This window comes from Salvelinus namaycush, chromosome 37 (assembly GCF_016432855.1).
Source record: "Salvelinus namaycush isolate Seneca chromosome 37, SaNama_1.0, whole genome shotgun sequence".
Taxonomy (NCBI): Eukaryota; Metazoa; Chordata; class Actinopteri; order Salmoniformes; family Salmonidae; genus Salvelinus; species Salvelinus namaycush.
Window position 1 is genome coordinate 29903989 of NC_052343.1, and position 13015 is coordinate 29917003.

The following is a 13015-nucleotide window of genomic DNA, read 5'->3' on the forward strand; positions in this document are numbered from 1 at the left end:
GAATGTTCATATACAGTACTAGGAGAGTATAATGTCTGGAAACTGAATGATAATATACAGTACTAGGAGAGAGAGTATAATGTCTGGAAACTGAATGTTAATATATAGTACTAGGAGAGTATAATGTCTGGAAACTGAATGTTAATATACAGTACTAGGAGAGAGAGTATAATGTCTGGAAACTGAATGTTAATATACAGTACTAGGAGAGAGAGTATAATGTCTGGAAACTGAATGTTAATATACAGTACTAGGAGAGTATAATGTCTGGAAACTGAATGTTAATATACAGTACTAGGAGAGTATAATGTCTGGAAACTGAATGTTAATATACAGTACTAGGAGAGAGAGTATAATGTCTGGAAACTGAATGTTAATATACAGTACTAGGAGAGAGTATAATGTCTGGAAACTGAATGTTAATATACAGTACTAGGAGAGAGAGTATAATGTCTGGAAACTGAATGTTAATATACAGTACTAGGAGAGAGAGTATAATGTCTGGAAACTGAATGTTAATATACAGTACTAGGAGAGTATAATGTCTGGAAACTGAATGTTAATATACAGTACTAGGAGAGTATAATGTCTGGAAACTGAATGTTAATATACAGTACTAGGAGAGTATAATGTCTGGAAACTGAATGTTAATATACAGTACTAGGAGAGAGAGTATAATGTCTGGAAACTGAATGTTAATATACAGTACTAGAAGAGAGAGTATAATGTCTGGAAACTGAATGTTAATATACAGTACTAGGAGAGAGAGTATAATGTCTGGAAACTGAATGTTCATATACAGTACTAGGAGAGAGAGTATAATGTCTGGAAACTGAATGTTAATATACAGTACTAGGAGAGAGTATAATGTCTGGAAACTGAATGATAATATACAGTACTAGGAGAGTATAATGTCTGGAAACTGAATGTTAATATACAGTACTAGGAGAGAGAGTATAATGTCTGGAAACTGAATGTTAATATACAGTACTAGGAGAGAGAGTATAATGTCTGGAAACTGAATGATAATATACAGTACTAGGAGAGTATAATGTCTGGAAACTGAATGTTAATATACAGTACTAGGAGAGAGTATAATGTCTGGAAACTGAATGTTAATATACAGTACTAGGAGAGTATAATGTCTGGAAACTGAATGTTAATATACAGTACTAGGAGAGAGAGTATAATGTCTGGAAACTGAATGTTAATATACAGTACTAGGAGAGTATAATGTCTGGAAACTGAATGTTAATATACAGTACTAGGAGAGAGAGTATAATGTCTGGAAACTGAATGTTAATATACAGTACTAGGAGAGTATAATGTCTGGAAACTGAATGTTAATATACAGTACTAGGAGAGAGAGTATAATGTCTGGAAACTGAATGATAATATACAGTACTAGGAGAGTATAATGTCTGGAAACTGAATGTTAATATACAGTACTAGGAGGAATATTGAATATAAACTCAGCAATATTAACTGTGTGTGTTATTAAAGCACTAGCATGTTGACCAGTCATTATTTCATTCAGATTAATTGCAGATTACCAGCAGATTAATAGGGATTATTACCAGATTATATTCCAGACATTCCTCCACCATGCAAAGACTTTGGCAACTTTTTGGTAAAAAATAAATAAATAAAAAAACGTATTGAAAAGATGAAAATTTATTATTTATCAATATGCCCTCCAAACATTCTATACATGCTATTATAAGATTAAATCAAAATAGTAAATTATTAAATTCATCAAGGCTGTATGTTTGGCCCTGGTATGTCATGCATTGAAAATCTGATGGTTTCTGGGGCATTATGTGAGCATGACAGACATCTGTAATTGTAACTAATCTAAAATGTAAAAAAACATATGATATTCTTCAAAATAACATTCATGTTCCATCAACATAAAATTGTGTCAACAAACAATCACCAACAATTATTGTACAAACAAAACCTCAGTCTGCTGTTGTACGAACATGAAACTGTGGCCCTCCCAAACAATCCGTTAATAACGAGGACACAGGCCTACCACAGGACCTACGTGCTGGGTCTGACCTGCTGGGCCTTGCCACAAGCCAAGCTCTTTGCATGAGTGCAACACACGGGGTCAGTTGTGATCAGTTGACCCAGCGAGGCGGGGGGTCAGGGTCAGTGCTGCAGGGTCAGTCAGGCCCAGAGAGAGTAAAGCAGTCAGTCGCCAGCTCTGGCAGGGCCGACCAGCGGGCGCGGCCTCCTACCTTCCTGCAGCAGAGCCGTTCAGTGCATTCTGGGAGGTCTGGACAGTGGACCCCACCATGGTATTCATGGCACCGGGTTGTCCTGACGACCCGTTGACTGGACTCCCGTCTCCCTTCAGGATGCCGGTACACTTCCAGTTGTCCATGTAGTTGGCTGGGGACCAGAAGATGGGAACCAATGACACAGTGTCAATGTGTGGGGAACTTTACACAGTTCACCAGTAGATGGACACTTCTATTTCATTTCAGCTAAACCATTGGCTTTAAACTGACTGGATAGACTTTTAGCCTGGTCCCAACCCTGCTGCCTGGCCAACTCTAGTGGTCATTGGCAAGTTGCAGGACATAATAAACTAGTTAAGTCATTTAAAAGATGCTCTCAAACGTTTGTAACATTTTAGCCTGAAGTTTTGAAAGGCTGAAACAGGTCCCTGTTTTGTGCACTACGTCACCCATTCTGTTTTTTGTGCACTACGTCACCCATTCTGTTTTTTGTGCACTACGTCACCCATTCTGTTTTTTGTGCACTACGTCACCCATTCTGTTTTTTGTGCACTACGTCACCCATTCTGTTTTTTGTGCACTACGTCACCCATTCTGTTTTTTGTGCACTACGTCACCCATTCTGTTTTTTGTGCACTACGTCACCCATTCTGTTTTTTGTGCACTACGTCACCCATTCTGTTTTTTGTGCACTACGTCACCCATTCTGTTTTTTGTGCACTACGTCACCCATTCTGTTTTTTGTGCACTACGTCACCCATTCTGTTTTTTGTGCACTACGTCACCCATTCTGTTTTTTGTGCACTACGTCACCCATTCTGTTTTCTGTGCACTACGTCACCCATTCTGTTTTTTGTGCACTACGTCATCCATTCTGTTTTTTGTGCACTACGTCATCCATTCTGTTTTTTGTGCACTACGTCATCCATTCTGTTTTTTGTGCACTACGTCACCCATTCTGTTTTTTGTGCACTATGTCATCCATTCTGTTTTTTGTGCACTACGTCATCCATTTTGTGCAATGTTGTTGTGCTTTAAGCTGCGATATGTAACTTTTGGGGCGACCTGACCAAATACACATAGAACTATAAGTTATAGATCTGTTATTTTCTATGCTAAACGGTCTTGAATTTGGTTTTTGTGTCTTTTACTTTTGTACACCAGATTCAAACAGCTAAAAATACAATATGGTTATGGACAATATTTCACAGTGATTTAGACGGTACAATTATTACACTAGAGTTGCTATTGTCACAAACAGAAATGAATCAAACTATTCGAATTTTAGCAACCAGGAACAAGGACACAGCCTTTTCAGTCTATACTAGATAGATCACCTTCCCAGAGTGGGATACAGCCTTTTCAGTCTATACTAGATAGATCACCTTCCCAGAGTGGGATACAGCCTTTTCAGTCTAGATAGATCACCTTCCCAGAGTGGGATACAGCCTTTTCAGTCTATACTAGATAGATCACCTTCCCAGAGTGGGACACAGCCTTTTCAGTCTATACTAGATAGATCACCTTCCCAGAGTGGGACACAGCCTTTTCAGTCTATACTAGATAGATCACCTTCGCAGAGTGGGACACAGCCTTTTCAGTCTATACTAGATAGATCACCTTCCCAGAGTGGGACACAGCCTTTTCAGTCTATACTAGATAGATCACCTTCCCAGAGTGGGACACAGCCTTTTCAGTCTATACTAGATACATCACCTTCCCAGAGTGGGACACAGCCTTTTCAGTCTATATAGATCACCTTCCCAGAGTGGGACACAGCCTTTTCAGTCTATACTAGATACATCACCTTCGCAGAGTGGGACACAGCCTTTTCAGTCTATACTAGATAGATCACCTTCCCAGAGTGGGACACAGCCTTTTCAGTCTATACTAGATAGATCACCTTCCCAGAGTGGGACACAGCCTTTTCAGTCTATACTAGATAGATCACCTTCCCAGAGTGGGATACAGCCTTTTCAGTCTATACTAGATAGATCACCTTCCCAGAGTGGGACACAGCCTTTTCAGTCTATACTAGATAGATCACCTTCCCAGAGTGGGACACAGCCTTTTCAGTCTATACTAAATAGATCACCTTCCCAGAGTCGGACACAGCCTTTTCAGTCTAGATAAATCACCTTCCCAGAGTGGGACACAGCCTTTTCAGTCTATACTAGATAGATCACCTTCCCAAAGTGGGACACAGCCTTTTCAGTCTATACTAGATAGATCACCTTCCCAGAGTGGGACACAGCCTTTTCAGTCTATACTAGATAGATCACCTTCCCAGAGTGGGACACAGCCTTTTCAGTCTATACTATATAGATCACCTTCCCAGAGTGGGACACAGCCTTTTCAGTCTATACTAGATACATCACCTTCCCAGAGTGGGACACAGCCTTTTCAGTCTATACTAGATAGATCACCTTCCCAGAGTCGGACACAGCCTTTTCAGTCTATACTAGATAGATCACCTTCCCAGAGTGGGACACAGCCTTTTCAGTCTATACTAGATAGATCACCTTCCCAGAGTGGGACACAGCCTTTTCAGTCTATACTAGATAGATCACCTTCCCAGAGTCGGACACAGCCTTTTCAGTCTATACTAGATAGATCACCTTCCCAGAGTGGGACACAGCCTTTTCAGTCTATACTAGATAGATCACCTTCCCAGAGTGGGACACAGCCTTTTCAGTCTATACTAGATACATCACCTTCCCAGAGTGGGACACAGCCTTTTCAGTCTATATAGATCACCTTCCCAGAGTGGGACACAGCCTTTTCAGTCTATACTAGATAGATCACCTTCCCAGAGTCGGACACAGCCTTTTCAGTCTATATAGATCACCTTCCCAGAGTGGGACACAGCCTTTTCAGTCTAGATAAATCACCTTCCCAGAGTGGGACACAGCCTTTTCAGTCTAGATAAATCACCTTCCCAGAGTGGGACACAGCCTTTTCAGTCTATACTAGATAGATCACCTTCCCAGAGTGGGACACAGCCTTTTCAGTCTATACTAGATAGATCACCTTCCCAGAGTGGGACACAGCCTTTTCAGTCTATACTAGATAGATCACCTTCCCAGAGTGGGACACAGCCTTTTCAGTCTATACTAGATAGATCACCTTCCCAGAGTGGGACACAGCCTTTTCAGTCTATACTAGATAGATCACCTTCCCAGAGTGGGACACAGCCTTTTCAGTCTATACTAGATAGATCACCTTCCCAGAGTGGGACACAGCCTTTTCAGTCTATACTAGATAGATCACCTTCCCAGAGTGGGACACAGCCTTTTCAGTCTATATAGATCACCTTCCCAGAGTGGGACACAGCCTTTTCAGTCTATATAGATCACCTTCCCAGAGTGGGACACAGCCTTTTCAGTCTAGATAAATCACCTTTCCAGAGTCGGACACAGCCGTCGTCTCCTGAGGAGGCCAGCAAGGTGCTGGTGATGTTCCAGGAGACTCTCCACACCTGGGAGTTGTGGTTGTCAAACTGGGCCACGATCTGAACCTCAAATTTAGTAGGGCCTGTTGAGCTGCTCTCCTTACTGTCAGACAAGAGAGATGCAGAACAGCTCAGAATAATATATGGACACTGTACGAGCTCTGAACGGCTGTGATCTACTACTTAGACAATGCAGCAAGTTTAAAAAAAATATATATACAGCTAATATCTATTAAAAAACTCAATATGTACTCCTATAAAGTCAGAAAACGTTAGTAAAACGTTTTTTTAAACAAAAATCAACATTTATACACTCACCGCAAAGGTACCAACTTAAAGATCCGAACATCTTTGGTTGCTATGGCGAGCACATGGAAGGACCGCCCCAGGTTAGGGGAGAAGGCTATGTCATGCACTGCATCAGTCACGGTCATCAATGTCTCGGCTTTCGCATATTTCCTGATCAAAAGATGAGAGGATTTCCCTCGTAAAGTAGAGGAATCTCTAACAACATGATAATGTGTGCATGTGATGTCGGTAAAGTGAACTAAAAGTCTAGAATTGATTTAATACTAGAACATACAACGACTACAACATAATACAGTAGAAAACAGATCAGCTGTATTTCTCCCGAGGGAACTGGAGGTTCATGTAACCACCTGGTCCACCTGTATAATGTAATAGGACTGACCTAGTGTTTTCATTGTACTAATAATGTAATAGGACTGACCTAGTGTTTTCATTGTACTAATAATGTAATAGGACTGACCTAGTGTTTTCATGATACTAATAATGTAATAGGACTGACCTAGTGTTTTCATTGTACTAATAATGTAATAGGACTGACCTAGTGTTTCCATTATACTAATAATGTAATAGGACTGACCTAGTGTTTTCATGATACTAATAATGTAATAGGACTGACCTAGTGTTTTCATTGTACTAATAATGTAATAGGACTGACCTAGTGTTTCCATTATACTAATAATGTAATAACCAGGTAATAGGACTGACCTAGTGTTTTCATGATACTAATAATGTAATAGGACTGACCTAGTGTTTCCATTGTACTAATAATGTAATAGGACTGACCTAGTGTTTCCATTGTACTAATAATGTAATAGGACTGACCTAGTGTTTCCATTGTACTAATAATGTAATAGGACTGACCTAGTGTTTCCATTGTACTAATAATGTAATAGGACTGACCTAGTGTTTTCATTGTACTAATAATGTAATAGGACTGACCTAGTGTTTCCATTGTACTAATAATGTAATAGGACTGACCTAGTGTTTCCATTGTACTAATAATGTAATAGGACTGACCTAGTGTTTCCATTGTACTAATAATGTAATAGGACTGACCTAGTGTTTCCATTGTACTAATAATGTAATAGGACTGACCTAGTGTTTTCATTGTACTAATAATGTAATAGGACTGACCTAGTGTTTTCATTGTACTAATAATGTAATAGGACTGACCTAGTGTTTTCATTATACTAATAATGTAATAGGACTGACCTAGTGTTTCCATTGTACTAATAATGTAATAGGACTGACCTAGTGTTTCCATTGTACTAATAATGTAATAGGACTGACCTAGTGTTTCCATTGTACTAATAATGTAATAGGACTGACCTAGTGTTTCCATTGTACTAATAATGTAATAGGACTGACCTAGTGTTTCCATTGTACTAATAATGTAATAGGACTGACCTAGTGTTTCCATTGTACTAATAATGTAATAGGACTGACCTAGTGTTTTCATTATACTAATAATGTAATAGCCAGGTAATAGGACTGACCTAGTGTTTCCATTGTACTAATAACGTAATAGGACTGACCTAGTGTTTCCATTGTACTAATAATGTAATAGGACTGACCTAGTGTTTCCATTGTACTAATAATGTAATAGGACTGACCTAGTGTTTCCATTGTACTAATAATGTAATAGGACTGACCTAGTGTTTCCATTGTACTAATAATGTAATAGGACTGACCTAGTGTTTCCATTGTACTAATAATGTAATAGGACTGACCTAGTGTTTCCATTGTACTAATAATGTAATAGGACTGACCTAGTGTTTTCATTGTACTAATAATGTAATAGGACTGACCTAGTGTTTTCATTGTACTAATAATGTAATAGGACTGACCTAGTGTTTCCATTGTACTAATAATGTAATAGGACTGACCTAGTGTTTCCATTGTACTAATAATGTAATAGGACTGACCTAGTGTTTCCATTGTACTAATAATGTAATAGGACTGACCTAGTGTTTCCATTGTACTAATAATGTAATAGGACTGACCTAGTGTTTCCATTGTACTAATAATGTAATAGGACTGACCTAGTGTTTCCATTGTACTAATAATGTAATAGGACTGACCTAGTGTTTCCATTGTACTAATAATGTAATAGGACTGACCTAGTGTTTTCATTGTACTAATAATGTAATAGGACTGACCTAGTGTTTTCATTGTACTAATAATGTAATAGGACTGACCTAGTGTTTCCATTGTACTAATAATGTAATAGGACTGACCTAGTGTTTCCATTGTACTAATAATGTAATAGGACTGACCTAGTGTTTCCATTGTACTAATAATGTAATAGGACTGACCTAGTGTTTCCATTGTACTAATAATGTAATAGGACTGACCTAGTGTTTCCATTGTACTAATAATGTAATAGGACTGACCTAGTGTTTCCATTGTACTAATAATGTAATAGGACTGACCTAGTGTTTTCATTGTACTAATAATGTAATAGGACTGACCTAGTGTTTCCATTGTACTAATAATGTAATAGGACTGACCTAGTGTTTCCATTGTACTAATAATGTAATAGGACTGACCTAGTGTTTCCATTGTACTAATAATGTAATAGGACTGACCTAGTGTTTCCATTGTACTAATAATGTAATAGGACTGACCTAGTGTTTTCATTGTACTAATAATGTAATAGGACTGACCTAGTGTTTCCATTATACTAATAATGTAATAGGACTGACCTAGTGTTTCCATTGTACTAATAATGTAATAGGACTGACCTAGTGTTTTCATTGTACTAATAATGTAATAGGACTGACCTAGTGTTTCCATTGTACTAATAATGTAATAGGACTGACCTAGTGTTTCCATTGTACTAATAATGTAATAGGACTGACCTAGTGTTTTCATTGTACTAATAATGTAATAGGACTGACCTAGTGTTTCCATTGTACTAATAATGTAATAGGACTGACCTAGTGTTTTCATTGTACTAATAATGTAATAGGACTGACCTAGTGTTTCCATTGTACTAATAATGTAATAGGACTGACCTAGTATTTCCATTGTACTAATAATGTAATAGGACTGACCTAGTGTTTCCATTGTACTAATAATGTAATAGGACTGACCTAGTGTTTCCATTGTACTAATAATGTAATAGGACTGACCTAGTATTTCCATTGTACTAATAATGTAATAGGACTGACCTAGTGTTTCCATTGTACTAATAATGTAATAGGACTGACCTAGTGTTTCCATTGTACTAATAATGTAATAGGACTGACCTAGTGTTTTCATTATACTCGTAGATCTGAACCTTCCCACCGTACATCACGTTGCTGTCATCACTTCCCACTGCTATCATGGGAGGGTGGGCGCGGGAGCTAAGGAGACAATGATAAATAGACCGTTATTACACTAGGTAACATGTTAATAGGCATCAATACAATAGCCCATTAGTATCTACAGCTGAAGGATAAATAGACAGTTATTAAACTAGGTAACATGCTAATAGGCATCAATACAATAGCCCATTAGTATCTACAGCTGAAGGATAAATAGACAGTTATTACACTAGGTAACATGCTAATAGGCATCAATACAATAGCCCATTAGTATCTACAGCTGAAGGATAAATAAACAGTTATTAAACTAGGTAACATGCTAATAGGCATCAATACAATAGCCCATTAGTATCTACAGCTGAAGGATAAATAGACAGTTATTACACTAGGTAACATGCTAATAGGCATCAATACAATAGCCCATTAGTATCTACAGCTGAAGGATAAATAGACAGTTATTAAACTAGGTAACATGCTAATAGGCATCAATACAATAGCCCATTAGTATCTACAGCTGAAGGATAAATAGACAGTTATTAAACTAGGTAACATGTTAATAGGCATCCATACAATAGCCCATTAGTATCTACAGCTGAAGGATAAATAGACAGTTATTAAACTAGGTAACATGCTAATAGGCATCAATACAATAGCCCATTAGTATCTACAGCTGAAGGATAAATAGACAGTTATTAAACTAGGTAACATGTTAATAGGCATCAATACAATAGCCCATTAGTATCTACAGCTGAAGGAGAGCTCCAAATGCATTTTCACAGCAGTGGAAAACTCAAGTAACATCCTGAGAAACTCTAAAGCCCTCAAACTCAACTCTGGACCTCGAAGCCAGTGTCACTGCATTGTGTCATTGTTCTAATTTAGACCGGGGACACCAGGTACGTGCAATTCATTATCGGGTAGAACAGAAAACCAGCAGGCTCCGGACCTCGTCGGGTAAGAGTTGAATACCCCTGCTATAGAGAATGTGACACAGGGGTGTTACAGTGTGTTGTGCAGTGTACAATCAGCAACACTGCCATTGGTTAATCAAAGCAGAAGTCAACATTTCAGTTCATTGGACATTGTGTACAATTGACAAATACAGTGATATTAATCTTAAAATCACTGACTGGTTTCACCTGGAGTGAATTGGGCCTAAATCTATGGACTCAGTGAAGCTGACCTGGAGGGGTTCCAGGAGATACAGGAGCAGCTGAGTTTACAGGAGATCTCGTGCTGCAGGGACCACTGGCTGAGGTTCATCACGTCTGGAGCCTCGTAGATCCTCGCCACCCCGTCTGCTGAGCACGTCGTCAGCATCAGACCCATGTGTTTAGGAGCGAACTTCACGTCCGTCACCGACGTCCTGCTGTCCACCAGAGTCGTCCTCTTTATCTAAACAGAATGAGAATGTGTTGCCGATACTGCACACCAAGGCACATGTCTCTTTGACCCGATAACTTGGGTAAAGAATCACCTCACAGCAGTGGCTGGATAATAGCCTGGTACAAGATCGGCAGGATAAAGACAATTGGAATTGTTGAGACAGTACAAATATACACTGCTCAAAAAAATAAAGGGAACACTTAAACAACACAATGTAACTCCAAGTCAATCACACACAACAGCATGTGAAATTTATTGTCAATCAGTGTTGCTTCCTAAGTGGACAGTTTGATTTCACAGAAGTGTGATTGACTTGGAGTTACATTGTGTTGTTTAAGTGTTCCCTTTATTTTTTTGAGCAGTGTATGTGGACCCAGGCTCATAGCTGAAAGGAGTCTTACCCAGTGGCTCTGCCCCCTCTGTTTGTCGTTAGATTCCCCAACTATCTCTTCCCACACAGCGGCTGTTCGGTCGAAGGAGCAGGAGGCCAGCACCTGTCCAAACTCAGGGTGGGCCCAGGTCACCCTCCATACTGACCCGCTGTGTGTCTGCAAAGACCAGTCAATAACAAACCTTCATTCTACAGACCATTTCGGGAATTGAATAAGCAAAGAAAGTCCTTTCAAAAAGGGAGAGGAGCTAGCTACAGCTAGGCCTAGTAGCTAGCTACAATTCAAAGCAAATACTTTAAAACACACTTTTAAATCTTGGCATGTAAGAAATAAAACAGACTTGCCTTCCAGCTGGCAGTGCAGTGCCACTCCCCACTTTCACTCTTGTCCCAAACCTGAAGGATGCAGAACATTGACAATGGTTCACTAAAGCAAGCTCTGGTTACAGTCTGGGCATTTTGTTTACATCCTAGCTAGCATAGCAAGCTAGCTGCATGGCTTGCAATCTAGCTGGCTAGCTTAGTTAACGTTAGCTAGGTGGCTAGCTTAGTTAACGTTAGCTAGCTAACTGTTTTAAAACTGCAAATATTGTCAGTGAATTACTTCTCTAAAGGTGGGTAATGGTAATCAAGTAAACTAGCTAGCTGCAGTTAAATTGTTTGCTGAATTAGCTGTTTAGTTAAAAATCAATAAGGTAAAGAGTTAGCAAGCAAGCTAGCCTGCTACTAGCTAGCTAGCTTAGCTCACTAGTTTTTTTTACCTTGACACTTTGGTCACTTGAACAAGTTGCCATTCTCCGGCCGTGAAAATCGTAGGAAACATCGTGGATTAGATCTTTGTGATCTGCTGCAATGCTACGAGCCACAAACATGTTTATTTTAATAGCTTCGTTATTTCCCCCACTGAGCCTCCGCTTCTCAGAACGGATGCTGCTGTCATGTGGCCGCGGCTCCCAGTCTTGGCGCCAGTAGCTTGCTAGTGTTCACACTTCACATGATGACCACAAAGGGGAGTAAAAACATTTGTATTTACTAGATTCAATCAAGAGAGTGTAGCTACGCTAAACTAATGTACAATCTTAAAGAAACTTCACTGGTTAAAGGTGCCAGTCTTTAGTACTAAGTAACCTTATCATCAATACAACTAAACTCAGCAAAAAAATAAGTTTATTTTTCAGCAAACTTAAATATTTGTATAAACATAACAAGATTCAACAACTGAGACATAAACTGAACAAGTTCCACAGACATGTGACTAACATAAATGGAATAATGTGTCCATGAACAAAGGAGGGGTCAAAATCAAAAAGTAACAGTCAGTACAGGCAGTGTATACACTACCTAACAGACTCCTTAACACTGCACATGAATCAGGTCTTGTCTGCTACATGATATAAAGGACTGGAGACTCCTTAACACTGCACATGAATCAGAGCAAATACCTTCCCCCACCCACTGCCAGGCCAACAGTACGGCCATCATCTCCACCGTATATACAGCCAGATGATCTGTAATACGTTTCCTGACTTTCACCCCACATTCCTGCTCTACAAACGCCGACCCAGTACTTCCTGTCCTTAGATCTTTTGAACCATCTGTGTATATGGCCACAACATCCTGATACACAATATCCAGACGTCTCTTAAACCAATCAGATGGATCATCACCCTCTCTGTCTTTCTGTAGTCTCTCCAATCAGATGGATCATCACCCTCCCTGTCTTTCTGTAGTCTCTCCAATCAGATGGATCATCACCCTCTCTGTCTTTGTGTAGTCTCTCCAATCAGATGGATCAACACCCTCCCTATCTTTCTGTAGTCTCTCCAATCAGATGGATCATCACCCTCTCTGTCTTTCTGTAGTCTCTCCAATCAGATGGATCAACACCCTCCCTATCTTTCTGTAGTCCCTCCAGATGGAT

At 39.3% G+C, this 13015-nt stretch overlaps 1 protein-coding gene and 1 long non-coding RNA gene across 2 annotated transcripts; both read right to left on the reverse strand.

Annotated features, from left to right (window-relative positions):
• Nucleotides 1–1656: 1656 nt before the first annotated feature.
• LOC120030822 (nucleoporin SEH1-like) lies at nt 1657–12053 on the reverse strand. The gene is made up of 8 exons (XM_038976280.1): nt 11856–12053; nt 11440–11490; nt 11105–11251; nt 10501–10712; nt 9258–9356; nt 6016–6156; nt 5646–5800; nt 1657–2397 (listed from the first exon to the last, which is right to left on the reverse strand). The coding sequence occupies exons 1-8, from the start codon at nt 11964–11966 to the stop codon at nt 2240–2242; spliced, it is 1074 nt and encodes a 357-aa protein (XP_038832208.1). The 5' UTR covers nt 11967–12053; the 3' UTR covers nt 1657–2239.
• On the reverse strand, nt 2678–5637 carry LOC120030823. The gene is made up of 2 exons (XR_005473689.1): nt 5181–5637; nt 2678–5051 (listed from the first exon to the last, which is right to left on the reverse strand). It is a non-coding gene; the product is annotated as an uncharacterized LOC120030823 (long non-coding RNA).
• Nucleotides 12054–13015: the final 962 nt, after the last annotated feature.